Genomic DNA, 14,841 nt, shown 5'->3' on the forward strand with positions numbered 1-14,841 from the left:
CTACAGCCAGCAGGTCATTGCCCCACAGAGCTTCGCACACTCACACACACACTCACAACTGCTCACACACACAGACCTTCAGCACCCTCCCAAATCCGGCCAAGTTACACCATTCCTTCCCAGTACCACAGGACATCACTTCCTCCTTTCCTCCCATCTCATTTGCATTTGACTTGTTTTTTATCTTGTCATTCAAGCACATATTGCCCTGCACTTTGAACTACCTCGTGGGTACACGTTTCCTTTCTCCAAATGTATCACATCTTGGAAGAAGCTGTTGTGTGTGGAGCACACATAGCACCCAAGCGAGTGCTTCAGAAAGTACTTGCTGAATGAAATGGCTTCTTTAATGCTTTAGTTACTATTGGCTTAACGGTGTGCCAGCTACTTGTTATGCCTCTGGACCTCGTAAAACCCATTGTCCGATCCACAGCGACCCTATAGGATAGAGTAGAACTGCCCCATAGGGTTTCCAAGGAGCAGCTGGTGGACTGCAACTGCCGACCTTTTGGTTAGCAGCCAAGCGCCTAACCACTGCACCACCAGGCTCTGGTTCATACATTTAGCATCTAGACAGGTCCCTTTTGAAATGTGTGAAGCTCAGCAGACAGGAGTTGGAGCCTCACTGTTGTGTGGGTTGAGCATTCTCTTAGATGATGCTCCCTGGATATGTTAGTTCTGTAAATTTTTGTGAACTTTTGCCTTTTTTTTTCCTTTATGTCTGCGAGATAAGGCTTGCATGCATAGTTATTGTTTTCTTGTGTGAGAGTTAGGGAGCCCTGTTGGGTTGGTTTTGGTCTTTCTGTGTCGTATTTGGAAAACCAGAGGTTCCCCATGTAACCTAAATTCAATAAATTCTGTATTTAGTTCTCACTGGCATATTGTCATACCGCAGATCGGTGGCACCAGAATGCCACTCACCTTATTGGTGGCTTGCTTTACAAGCTCATATTTATCAAAATCTATATTACCAACCAAAATTTTTATTTTAATTAATAAGCATGCATTCCAATACTGAAAACACGTCATCAAAATTTTTTCTTAAAAAATAAAAATTTGGTGACAAAAGCACTATCAAGAAATATTGCTTTGTAGCCTGTTGGGGTTGCACATGCTCTAATATTCCCGTGTGCTGATGAGGCGGGAGCTTTGCTCTTCGTGTCCGTCTTCTAATATGTCACTGCTATGAAGATTTGGGTCTCGGGGTTTTAATGACAAGGCTTAGAGTCGTGGTTAGAGTATTTCTGTCACTTCTGATTGATGAATGAGTTGTTCGAAAATTGAAGAGATTGTGCAATCCGAAGTCACCATATGTAATTATCCATAGAGAGTAGCAGTATCTGGAACCAAAAACTTGATGTATAAGTTTAGATTTATGAGAACTTAAAAATATAAAACTTACTCTTGGTTACCCTTCTGATGCGGGGACATTTTAATGTAAGTTTAGACAGCTACAGATAATCCAAACAAAAACCATTTATTTTTTATTTTCAATTTGGTGTCCCGTATTAGCCAAGCTGGAAGAGCAAAGCTGATACCTCGAGTTTCACCTCCTCTCCTCACCCCTCCTCACTCTTACCTTTAAGTGAGGTCCTCACTATCCAGAGAATAACCAAACACATGTGAAAAGAGGAAGGTGTGAAAATGTAAATGTCACAAATAACATAAAAGATGCTTTTAATGTCTATATGGCATCAAATTGACAACAGCAACTCAAACGATTAGATGGGAAACTTAAGGAACAGTGAGTTTATGTTAGTGGGGGAAGAACAACTCAGAAAAGGAGGGTGAGAATGGTTGCACAACTTGATGAAAGTAATCAATGTCACTGAATTGTACATGTAGAAATTATTGAATTGGTATATGTTCTGCTGTGTATATTCTCAACAACAATAAAAATTATAAAATAATAATGATATCAAAGATAAACATCGAGGTCTTAAACCATCGAAGTTGGGCTACATGCAAAAAAGGTTGAAAACTCTTACATGGGACCAGACCTATCAACTTCGGTGCACGGTTGGCGTAGCATCAAGGGATGAAGAGTGAAGTTCCCAAACTATCTGAGATGAGACAGATGGAAACAGACATTAGGGCACCCATGAAGTGTTACTCGCTTCAAGTGGCAGTTGTTACATGAATTTGGTACAGTCCTGTGTGTAATCACTCACTCACTCCAAACCAGTAGCACTTTGTGAAAAAAACTGAGAAGCAAGTATTCCATTTCTTGCTTCTCTCAGGATTTTGGAACTCAAAAGTTGGGTTTCTCAAATAAAGTGTATAACCTTTGTGAAAATGCTGTTTAACAAAAAAAGCAATTCTTAAGGAAAACACTGTATTAACTCTGTTGATCAGGTGGAAAAGTTTGGAAAGGCTTTGAACTACGCTGAAGCAGCCTTGTCATTCATTGAGTGTGGAAATGCAATGGAACAAGGTCCAATGGAATCCAAGTCTCCTTATACTATGTATTCAGAAACAGTAGAACTCATCAGGTAAGCATTGTGTCCTCTTGCTGGGACTCGGGAGTGGGGGAGCAGGCAAGGAATATGTGTAAGTACAGAGAATACGGAGAATGTAAACCTGCACCATCAGCCACCACTAACCAGCGTGCATCCCAAAATCCAGGCACTTGAGATTTTGAAAGGCACTTTCTCACACACCCTGCCTCCTTTGGTCTCTTTGTGAGCAAGACAGGGCAACTGCTATAACCCTGACTGCTTCAGGATGCCAACACTTGCCTACTCATGTTTAACTCATTCCACCTCTGAGTTGCTTTTTCACTGTGGTTCAAGCTGGTATAATCTAAATCTTACTTCTATCAGTAAATTATTCAGGAGATATGTGGTGAACTGGCACACACATGGCTGGCTTAAAGGCATTCAAAAAAAGCAAACAAACGAAAAACCCCTAACAACAAAAAAAGTGTTGTATCAGCTAAATACAAGTGAGGTGCGGGGGTGCTTACTCTTGCTCTGCACCAGAGCTATGACTCTGGTTGGCCCACTGATGCAGGTAACCCTGAGTGAGTGGGGAACTCACAGGTAACCTTGCATGGGTAGGAAATTCACAGGTAACCTTGTGGGTGGTGAACTCACAGGTAACCTTGCATGGGTGGGAAACTCACAGGTAACCTTGTGTGGGTGGGAACTCACAGGTAACCTTGTGTGAGTGGAAGACTCACAGGTAACCTTGCATGAGTGGAGGACTCACAGGTAGCCCTGCATGAGTGGAGGACTCACAGGTAGCCTTTCATGGATGGGGAACTCACTCCATCTTCCAGATAATTTAGACTCAATAGATCCCTTTAACTACCCAGAAAATTGAGACAAAAGTTTTTCTTACTTAATTTAGAAAACAACACTTCGTCACTTAAATCTATTTGTTGTCTGCTGGGCCTGAGTCTCCCTTCCCCACCAGGATCTGCATACTAAATCTATATAGGGTAACTGCCTGAAGAAAAGAAAAGGTTTAAATAGGACCCAACATCTCTTCATGTAACAGATAAAATGTCGGAGATGCAATGTAAAATCACTGGTCATACAAGGGAGCCCTGATGTTGTAGTGTTTACAAGCTTGGCTGCTAACTGAAAGGTTGGTTGTTTGAATCTACCAGGTGCTCCTTGAAAACCCCATGGGGAAGTTCTCCTCTGTCCTGTAGGGTTGCTATGAGTTGGAATCCACTCGACGGTAATGGGTTTGGTGTTTTGGTTTGGTCGCACCAAGAATCAGGAAAATCACAACCTAAACAAAAAAAGACAATCAGCTGACAGCAATACCAAGATGAATCAGATGTTGGAATTGCCTTAGGCTGGGTTCTCTAGGGAAGCAAAACCAGTAACGCATATAAATATATAGAGATTTATATTAAGGAAACAGCTCATGCGATTGTAGGAGTTGGAACATCGTCTGAAGTCCTTGGATCAGGATGGAGTCCTCTCCCAATTCACGGAGCCGCAGAACCTGATGAACCCAAGATGCGCAGGTTGGAGAGCAGGGCTCCCGCTCACAGGTTGTGACGGTTGAGGAATCCCCAGGGTCGGCAGGCAAGACCACAAGGTTTCTCCTGATTCATGTAGCTGCAGGGGCTGGTGAACCCAAGACAGGCAGGTCGGGGAGCAGGACTCTTGCTCACAGGCTGTGAAGATGAGCAAATCCCAAGATGGACAGGTAAGCTGCTAGCTCAAGTCCCAAGAACCAGAGGTCAGACAAGAGACAGCTACTGGATCTAGAACAAGCCAACAACCTTGGCAAGGCAAGCAGGAAAAAGGAAGTAGACAGCGGAAGATGCAGAGATGAAGGCTGAGGGGGTGATGAGCTGCCACAGGCCCCACCCCTGCCGGTACCACGCAGCAGATTCCATCATGGGGGTGATTACATATCAGATTTTAACAGGAAAGTGATCACAACATTATACTACTGCCGAAACACTGAGAATCATGGCCTAGTCAAGTTGACACACAATCTTAACCATCACAGGAATTACCTGACAAGAATTTTAAAGCAGCCATCATAAAAATGCTTCAACAAAGAATTTCAGATTCTCTCAGAACAAATAAAACGTTTTTTTTAATCTCAGCAATTAAAAGTTTTTAAAAAGAACCAACTCAAAGTTACAGAAGGAGCCCTGGTGGCACAGTGGTTAAGTGCTCAGCTGCTAACCAAAAGATCAGCGATTCAAACCCACCTGCCACTCCGAGGGAGAAAGATATGGCAGTCTGCTTCTGTAAGGGTTACAGCCTTAAAAATCCTATGGGGTAGTTTTACTCTGTCCTACAGGGCCACTATGAGTCAGAATTGATTTGGTGGCATTGGGTTTGTTTTGCTTTTGGAAATTATAGAACTTAAAAAATATAGCAGAAATGTTTTTTGTAATCTTTTAGAGGATAGAACCAATGAACTTGAGAGCAGAATATAGAACTTAATCTGAGCAAGAAAGAGAAAACAGACTGGGGGAAAAACATGAACAGAGCCTCAAGGACAATAACTAAAGAGCCAACATTTATGTCATCAAGAGTCACAGACACAGAGGAGAAAGCGAAATAAAAGCTGAAGCTTCCAAAATACGGCCAAAGATGTAAGCCTGTAGATTCTAGAAGCTAAGAAAAGCCCACATAAGATGAACCCAATGAAATCAACGCCAAGACATATCGTAAGTAAATTTCTGAACACTAAAGACAAAAAGAATCTTGAAAGCAGCCAGAGAGAAACAACACATTAGCTACAGGGGCACCAATTCAGATGACAGTGGATTTCTCATCTGGAACCACGGAGGCCAGAAGGAAGTGGCACACATTTTTCAAATGCTGAAAGAAAAGAGCTGTCAACCTTGAATTCTATATTGAGCCAAACTATCCTTCAGGAATGAAGGGGAGATGAAAATATTCTCAGACAAATAAAAACTAAAAGAATGTGTTGCTGGTAGACCTACCATTAAAGACTGTCTACAGGAAACTCTTCAAACAGAAAGGAAATGGCAAAAGAAGACCCCTCAGAGCATCAGGAAGGAAGAACACCAGGAAGAACAGAGATATGGATGTATAGAGAATAAACTACCCTCATCCTGAGTTCTGTAGATCATACTTGATGGTTAAAACAAAAATTATACCACCATCTGATGGAGCCCTGGTGGCATAGTGGTTAAGAGCTTGGCTGCTAACCAAAGCGAAGGCAGTTTGAATCCACCGGCCGCTCCTTGGAAACCCGGTGGGGCAGTTCTACTCTGTCCTAAAGGGTCGCTATGAATCGGAATCCACTCAGCAGCAGCGGGTGTTTTGTTTTTTTTGTTTTTGCTGGTGCTCAAAACAACATGTATTTAATAGTGGGGACCTAAATGGAAGTAAGGTTTCTGCATTTTGCTCCAAGTGATGAAACGTTGACACCAGTAAATTGTGGTGAGTCACGTATGTATATTGCAGCACTCAGAGTAACCACTATAAAAACTATCCAGAGGGATGCACTCCGAGCACTACAGGTCTGCGGCTACGGAGATAATGTCACAATGACACCTTGTTTCTTGGGTGGTCTGCAGTGAGCTAGCCTGCTGTGCCAAGAGCTTTACAAACCCTGTCTTGTTCCCCCTTACAGCAGTGCTGTGTAACCAGCAGGATTAGACTCATTTTATCAACAAGGAAATGGAGGCTTAAAGATGTCAATATTTGTGTCTAAGATCTCACAACTCGTGAGTGGGTTTGAACCCACGACTCTGGCCGTTACACATACCACCTCAGCTCTTTCAAAAAGTCTGTGTGTAACTTGGTATGTTACTGAGCCAAAAGAATGGCCACAGCCTCCCTGGTTCGGAAGAATAAATGGAATGAAGTGTAGTCATAAAAGCCTCTAGTTTCTCATAACACATGTCTGTAGAAGCAACTATAGATTAAAAACGTATCCAGGACACTCATGCTGCTGTCAAAGTGAGAGTTCCGTAACAAAGAAAAAGGGGTGAAGCCAAGCATTCATCAGCGTGCGAGAGATGAAAAATGCTCCTGGAGGTGGCCCTGCAAGGATTGAACTTTGCCTCCCACTTGTCCGCCGCTCAGCCGTAAATCAGAACTTGTAAAAATGGATATGTTACCATACACATGGATAATTCGTGAACTGGTAGCACTCCAGGCTGTCTGTAGCGTTTGAACTGGTATTGTTAAAAGCAGAAAGTAGCTAGATGGTCATTAAAGTCATGTTAGTCTAGACATCACAATAATGTGAAGCTGGGGAAAATGGGGCAGCTTCAGCTAGCTTTTTAGGAGAGAACTATCAGCAAGCTCTATTAACAACGGAGTGTCGAGCAGAAAGAGGTGTCATCATAGAAAATGCTTGTTGTTAATAAGGTCACTTTTTTTTTATATTTCCTTTGTTTTCCTTTCTCATTTTTGTTTTGTTGTTTTTGTTGTGTTCTGTAGGTACGCCATGAGACTAAAAACCCACTCAGGCCCCAATGCCACACCAGAAGACAAACAACTGGCTGCATTATGGTGAGTGTGTGACAGCAGCTGGAAGAAATATCCCTGCCACCGTGTGTCTTCACCGGCAAAGCAGGTGCTGAAATGTGTCACGTTTCCCCGTGTCTTCTAACGTACAAAGCCGAACGCAGTTCTCCGGCAAGGGGGGGGCCCAGGCTGTTTCTTGCTGCTGGATGGTGCACGGTGGGAATTCCCAGCAAATGAACGTGGATGGGTCCGTTACCCGAGGATATGTTTTCTTCGTGTGTGTGCGTGTGTGTGTGTGTTGTACGTGTGTCTGTGTGTTTTAAAATCAGGTAAGTCTGTTTTAGTAATTTGAATACTAATTATGCCAAATGTAATTTCTCTCATGTTTAACATTTTAGGTGCAATCAAAATAAATCATCTATTGCGTGAAATGTGAGATTAGCACAACTGAATCACAGTGATGCACTTAAGTTCTCCACACATTAAACCAAGGATCAATTCGTTATACTTTGATAATAAAATAATTTATTTTCCGAATGTGAACCGATGTGTAATAGATTTTTTTATATTGATGATGATTACAGTAATGATGATGTGGTTGTAATAATAATTTGCCCCGTCGTATCTCTTCGGGGCACCTCACCCCCCTCGCCAAAATCACAAAGAGGGAACATTCTGTGTTGGTTCTTCTTGAGAAGGAGATTCAAGATTTTATGTTCACATTCACTACCAAAGGCTCCTTTCCTCCGAAGGCTCATTGCCACATTTCTGCTCTAGAACCTGGTCTGCAAATCAGAGAATCGGGTCTCCAAAAAAAAAAAAAAACCGAGCACTAGACATCAAAGAGAGGGTCTCAGTGGAGCATTGCATCACCTGGAGTTTGGCATGCTAAGAACAGACAGTTAAATTGTGTTTTCGTTGTTTGTGTCGTGTTTACGGTGGTATTGTAGCCTGTCAGCACCAGACCTGAGTTAGCAAATAATTATGAGTGAAAAACACCAAGGGAAGAGGGAGTGAGTCTCAGGAAACGCTTTCTGTGTTCTTTTCCAGCTTTTTTTAAGTTTTCTATTGGGATTAGTAAATATGTGATAATATATCACATGTAACGTGTGAATAATAAATACATGTTATATAAAATCATAAAGTCACCATTCTCACCATCGATTTTTATTGTTCATAAAGCACGGTCATATATGCTACTTTATTCCCACTGATTATAGACCAGTGAAGTAATTAAACAGTGAAGGGAACGAAAACAGATGCATAGGCCCTTCTTTCAGCAAAGCTGACCCTGCCCAGCGGGACGCCCAGGTGTCAGAGGGTAGGTAGAGGAAGCTGGCGCTGCTCTGAGGCTCACCTGTGCAGGCAGCCAGCACCCTGTGTGGTGCGGCCTCACTTCTGTCATGGAGAGACACTGCCCTCTAATGGCCGGAGAAGAAAATGGCCAGCCCCACTGCCCAACGAAGCAGCTATAAAGTTAGTACTAGAAAATGACTTAGCGTGAATTTCTTTGCAGAGTAACTCCTTGGGATTTTGAATTATGTATTTTGGAACAAAGGGAAGGTCAGATACACACAAAAAGACATTCATAGAGGAAGATTTGTGTGCGTGTGTATGTGTGTGTTATATTAATCATGGTATAAATATGAATGCCTTGAAACCACAAGATTTTTTTAAAGCCTCGTTTGTGAGGGATCCACTCATGGTCCTCACGGCCCTTTCTCTTTTCTGCTGCAGTTACCGATGCCTGGCTCTCTTGTACTGGCGGATGTTTCGGCTCAAAAGGGACCACGCTGTAAAGTATTCAAAAGCACTTATCGACTATTTCAAGGTACTGTCTGGCTAATGGGTAGCATTGTTCCTGGTACTCAGACGTCTCTCTGCCAAGGACATTCTTGAGGAGTCTGGTAGAATCTAATGTTTGGGGGCTAATACAGGACTCCTCTGGGACTAACCCCATTTATGGCACCCCTGGTGGCGTAATGGTTAAGAGCTACGGCTGCTAACCAAACGGTCAGCAATTCAAATTCACCAGCAGCTCCTTGGAAACACTATGGGGCAGTTCTACCCTGTCTATAGGGTCAGAATTAAAATCGACTTGACGGCAACAGTTTGGGGTTTTTCTGGGTTTCTGTGTACTTTGGGGAGCAGGGAGCCCACCTGATTTGTCCTGCTACCTTGTCGTCCAAATGCTTTTAAGGCATCAAGAGACCAGAGATCCAGTTACTCATTCCGGTGTCTTAGGAAGGTCATCTTCCAGCTAACATAAAGTCTTCATGTTTACTTAAAGTTTCTTCCTCTTAGAAGTAGCTACTTGGAGCTCTTTCTTTAGTAGCAAACTTAATGTTTAATTGTTGTTGTTGTTGTAGTTAGTTGCCAAGTCAACCCCGACTCCTGGCGACCCCAGGTATGCAGAGTAGAACTGCTCCGTAAGGTTTCAAAGGCTGTGACCTTTCAGAACCAGATCACCAGGCCTGTCTTCTGAGGCACTTCCAGCTAGTGGTCAAGCAGTTAGGCATTTATGCCACCAAGAAAATTTAAAAAAGAAAACCTTCTCTGATGTACTGTCGTGAAGTGGACATGAAATAAGAATTCTGGGCCTCTTTGCTATTTATCTATAGAAGCGATACAATTTTAGCATCTCTACCTCCACCAGCCCTTTGTCAGATAGACACTCATCATTTTAATTCCTTTAATCCTCAACCTCCACTTCTTGGAGGTGACCCCTGATGACCAAACTGTTGGGAGTCCCTTGGGTTTGTCCAGCATTCTGCCTCCTAGTCACACATGTAGAGTAACCAGGTGCCAAGCCAAGGATAATTTTCATGGCCCATCGGTCATTGTGCAAGCGAGGGTTCTCCAGAGAAGAAGAGCCAACAAGACGTACACACATACAGATTAGAGAGAAGGAGACTTAAAGGAATTGGTTCATGCAGTTGTGGGAGCCAGCAAGTCCAAAATCTATAGGCCAGGCAGGCTGGAGACTCTGGAAAGATATCTGTGTTACAGTCTTGGGCAGAATCCTTCTTCTCTTGGAAACCTTAGGCTTTGCTTCAACTGATGGGATCAGGGCCACCTGTATTTAAAAAATAATAATAAAACACATTGCCATTGAGTTAATTCCAACTCATAACAACCCTGTAGGACAGAGTAGAACTGCCCCATAGGGTTTCCAAGGAGTGGCTGGTAGATTCGAACTGCCAACCTTTTGGTTATCAGCGTGAACTCTTAACCACTGTACCACCAAGGCTTCTGATATTATGGATGGTAATCTCCTTTACCCTGAGTCAAATAATTTTAAATGTTAATCACATCACCAAAATAAATACCTTCATGGTAACTTGTCTTTGACCAAACAGCTGTGCACCATAGCCTAGCCAAGTTGACATATAAAATTCACCATCACAGCCATTGTGTGTCTTAATGACAAGAACTGGCACTGAGTCTTTCTCTGCACTTTGAGCCCTTATGGTCAAGATCCAACATTTTCAGAAATTCAGAATCTAAGAAATATGGAAGACAGCTTCCTGGCCAACTGTCTGGAAGAGATCCATATTTATGCCTATTCCCAAGAAAGGGGATCCAACTGAATGTGGAAATTATAGAACAATATCATTAATATCACAGGCAAGCAAAATTTTCCTGAAGATCATTCAAAAACTGCTGCAGCAGTGTATTGACAGGGAGCTGCCAGAAATTCAGGCCGGTTTCAGAAGAGGACGTGGAATCAGGGATGTCATTGCTGATGTCAGATGGATCCTGGCTGAAAGCAGAGAATACGAGAAGGATATTTACCTATGTTTTATTGACTACGCAAAGGCATTTGACTGTGTGGATCATAACAAACTATGAATAACACTGTGAAGAATGGGAATTCCAGAACACTTAATTGTGCTCATGAGGAACCTTTACGTAAATCAAGAGGCATTTTTTTCAGACAGAACAAGGGGATACTGATCGGTTTAAAGTCAGGAAAGGTGTGTATCAGGGTTGTATTCTTTCACCATACCTATTCAATCTGTATGCTGAGCAAATAATCTGAGAAGCTGGACTATGTGACGAAGAATGGGGCATCAGGATTGGAGGAAGACTCATTAAGAACCTGCATTATGCAGATGACACAACCTTGCTTGTTGAAAATGAAGAGGACTTGAAGCACTTACTAATGAAGATCAAAGACCACAGCCTTCAGTATGGATTGCACCTCAACATAAAGAAAACAAAAAATCCTTACAACTGGACCAATGAGCAACATCATGATAAACGAAGAAAAGATTAACGTTGTCAAGGATTTCATTTTACTTGGATCCACAATCAACAGCCATGGAAGCAGCAGTCAAGAAATCAAAAGACGCATTGCATTGGGTAAATCTGCTGCAAAGGACCTCTTCAAAGTGTCGAAGAGAAAAGATGTCACCCTGAAGACTAAGGTGCGCCTGACCCAAGCCACGGAATTTTCAGTCGCATCATATGCGTGTGAAAGCTGGACAATGAATAAGGAAGACCGAAGAAGAATTTACGAATATTGAATATACCATGGACTGCCAAAAGAACGAACAAATCTGTCTTAGAAGAAATACAGCCAGAATGCTCCTTAGAGGCAAGGATGGCGAGACTGCATCTTACATACTTTGGACATGTTGTCAGGAGGGATCAGTCCCTAGAGAAGGACATCATGCTTGGCACAGTACAGGGTCAGCGGAAAAGAGGAAGACCCTCAATGAGGTGTGTTGACACAGTGGCTGCAACAGCGCGCTCAAGCATAACAACGATTGTAAGGATGGCTCAGGACCTGGCAGTGTTTCGTTCTGTTGTGCATAGGGTCGCTATGATCCGGAACCGACTCGAGAGCACCTAACAACAACAAGAGCTAATACTAAGGAGAGTTATTAGAGTCAAGAAAAAAATGCTTGAATAGAGAAGACAGTTGAATTCTTTAAGCCACAAGGAATTACAACAGAAGTTTCTTTTTTCACCTCCCATCTGTTTTTTAAATTTTGTTGTTGAAAATATACACAGTAAACCATAACCAATTCAACAATTTCTGCATGTACGATTCAGTGACACTAATTACATTCTTCAAGTCATGCAGGCATTCTCACCCTCCTTTTCCAAATTGTTCCTCCCTCGTTAACCTAAACTCACTGGCCCCAAGCTTTCTGTCTAACCTTTTGAGTTGATGCTGTCGATTTTAAACCATGTAGACAGTTCCTTCAAAGAATACAATGCTCAAGGCAGACATTCTTTACCAAATAAGCTCAACTATTGTTTGGTTCAAAGAAGACTGGGATATTTTTGACTTAAGGTTTAAAGATTATCTCAGGGCAGTAGTATCGGTGGTTCATCCAGCCTCCATGGTTCCAGAAGGTCTGGATTCCATGAGAATTTGAAATTCACAACAGAACTTTTAAGGGATCGAGAATTTCTTGAAGCACATATGCAGTCAGTCCATGAGTATGCACAGAGCAGGGAGAGGACACAGCCTAGCTAACAAGAATGTCTCCTCCAGGAGTTGTGATCTGTTACCCCTAAGCCAAAAAAAAAAAAAAAAAAAACCCGTTACCATTGGGTCGATTCCGACTCATGGCAACCCTATAGAACAGAGTGGAACTGCCCCATAGGGTTTCCAAGGAGTGGCTGGTGGATTTGAACTGCCAACCTTTTGGTTAGCAGCCGTAGCTCTTAACCCCTGCGCTATAGGGTCCCTATGAGTTTGTACTGACTCAACAACAATGATTAACCCTAAAGCAAAGCCTGTTTAAACGGTGCTGAAAGCTCAGAGACTCTGAAACCTGCAGGTACCAACAACAGTTTGGTTACCGACCATGGGTTTTAGCAGTACAGAGTTTTCTCTGAAGCAGGAACTTCATTGTGCCTATGTCTCTTTATAGTCACGGAGCTTACTGGTAGGGGAAGAGGCCTGAAGACTTCTCTCTCCCTTCATCACCCTTTTCTGGACTGTTTCCAGAACCCCAACTCCCCTCTCCCTGCCCCTTCTTAGTGCTCTTCTTGTACACAGGCACCCACGATAGAGGTCACATTTGTAGAGCCAGTTCACGAAGCTGTGGCAGCAGGCTGATCAGTGGGGTGGTTCCAGATGGAGGAGAGGGTCAGTAGCCTGCAGCCAGGAAAGGGAAGAACAGCTCACCCGTTAGGAAGGGTTTCTGGAATCATTCCATCCCCTGACCTCAGTAAAAGTTGGCACAGTTTGCAACTCTTTCCTTGTATTTACACACTGAAGTGGCTGGACCGCCTGAGTCCTGACGGGGCCAGCTGTTTCTTACCATTTTGCATAACACTCCCATTAAAAACAGAAGAAATCAGTTGCCACCTCATAAAGTGCTTGTTAATCAAAAGAAAGACTTGGTCCCGGGGGAAGCAAGCTGAGGCTGCTTTTTGTCTCTGGAAGGGAACGTTCGCATCTGCATCACAAAGACTGGTTTTTTCCCTGTTTTGTTTGTTTGTTTCTATAACAATCCTTTAGACTTCTGTCTAAAAAAGCATTATTGGGCTGTCAGAGAGGCTCTCCAGCAACCTTGGGAAACGCAAAACTTTTAAACACCTGGTGGAAACATCTGGCTCACACAACATAACCTCCTCAGCCAGATTAAGAATGTTTAAATATTCTGTTAAGGCAATGTGTTTAAATCTTTTTTTTTTTTCCAAAATATTCAAGAGCAACTTCCTATAAGAAAAATATGTTTAAACTTCGTAAGTTAAAAACAATAGAACTTGGTATTCCCAGGCATGAAATGTGTGTCAAAGACTTCTGCGAATATGTCCTACAGTAAATATATAAGGCCGGCAGAGAGAGGGTTCCCGTTCCTTTTTCCTTTCAGAAGAATCAGCCTAGTTTAAGATCGAAAAATTAGACCAGATGGGGACTACGATTTATTTTAGTATATAAAAACCAAGGGTGTGGGGCGAGCCCTTCAGTTTAGCCTGCTGTGGGGGAGAGAGCAGACAGCCCAATAACTGTAACTTCCCTGGCCCAGTTCCTGCGGACCCGCATCTTATTTGCAATGTCTGCAAGTCACCTGAGAGCGTGTTATTGTCGGTCCTTGGGCCTTGAGCAGATGGCACTCATGGGCGATGTTTTCCTTTCCTGCAGAACTCTTCCAAAGCTGCCCAGGCCCCATCTCCGTGGGGGGCCAGTGGAAAGTAAGTTCCCTTCTCCAAGGTCAACGCAGTAAGTGGGACCCTGCATGACGCTGGGCGACGCGATGCTTTGCTTCCGTGCCGAGGGGCTGCCCACCTTGCCTGGTGCCAACCTCTCTACTCTTGTTTTTCTGCGCTCCCCCCTTCCAGGAGCACTGGGACCCCATCCCCCATATCTCCCAACCCCTCTCCCACCAGCTCCGTGGGATCCCAGGGGAGCCTCTCCACCAGCAGCGCCCTGTCCCCGTCACCCATCGTCAGCATACCCCAGCGTATCCATCAGATGGCAGCCAATCACGTCAGCATCACCAACAGCATCCTCCACAGTTACGACTACTGGGAGATGGCCGACAACCTGGCCAAGGAGAACAGAGGTGTGTGTGCCACCGGGGAGCGGCGAGCATGGCGAGACACGGCTCTGGGAGAAAGCCTGGCCGCTGGCCATCGTTGTGTCTGAGAAGAGTAGCAGTAGTGGTCACCTCCTGTGTGAAGCTTCCCTGGCCTCTCTCTCACTCGGGACCTCCTGTGGCTTTACTTACTTTTATCCTTACTGTGGCGCTCTATGTGAGATCCGTATAGATAAAGATGATATAGACATAGGTCCCTGGGTGCTGCAAACAGTCTGTGCTCGGGTACTAACCGAAAGGTTGACACTTCGAATCCACCCAGCCACCCACTGGAAAAACCAAACCTGTTGCCATCATGTTGATTCCGATTCATAGCCACCCTACAGGACAGAATAGAACTGCCCCATAGG

The 14,841-nt window shown here is 43.6% G+C and overlaps 1 protein-coding gene across 15 annotated transcripts in view; it reads left to right on the forward strand.

The window, feature by feature from the left end:
• Positions 1-14,841, forward strand: part of AFF3 (ALF transcription elongation factor 3) — a 685,346-nt gene that overhangs the window by 658,650 nt on the left and 11,855 nt on the right. For 14 of the 15 annotated variants that reach the window (XM_049856158.1, XM_049856156.1, XM_049856165.1 and 11 more), the window contains 5 exons: positions 2,356-2,492; positions 6,900-6,971; positions 8,664-8,757; positions 14,038-14,087; positions 14,235-14,458. In XM_049856158.1, coding sequence (XP_049712115.1) covers positions 2,356-2,492; positions 6,900-6,971; positions 8,664-8,757; positions 14,038-14,087; positions 14,235-14,458 — 577 coding nt within the window. The remainder of the gene's footprint in view (positions 1-2,355; positions 2,493-6,899; positions 6,972-8,663; positions 8,758-14,037; positions 14,088-14,234; positions 14,459-14,841) is intronic. The other variant, XM_049856154.1, reaches the window with a different exon arrangement.

The sequence above is a fragment of the Elephas maximus genome, chromosome 17 (genome assembly GCF_024166365.1).
Source record: "Elephas maximus indicus isolate mEleMax1 chromosome 17, mEleMax1 primary haplotype, whole genome shotgun sequence".
In the NCBI taxonomy this organism is placed as follows: domain Eukaryota; kingdom Metazoa; phylum Chordata; class Mammalia; order Proboscidea; family Elephantidae; genus Elephas; species Elephas maximus.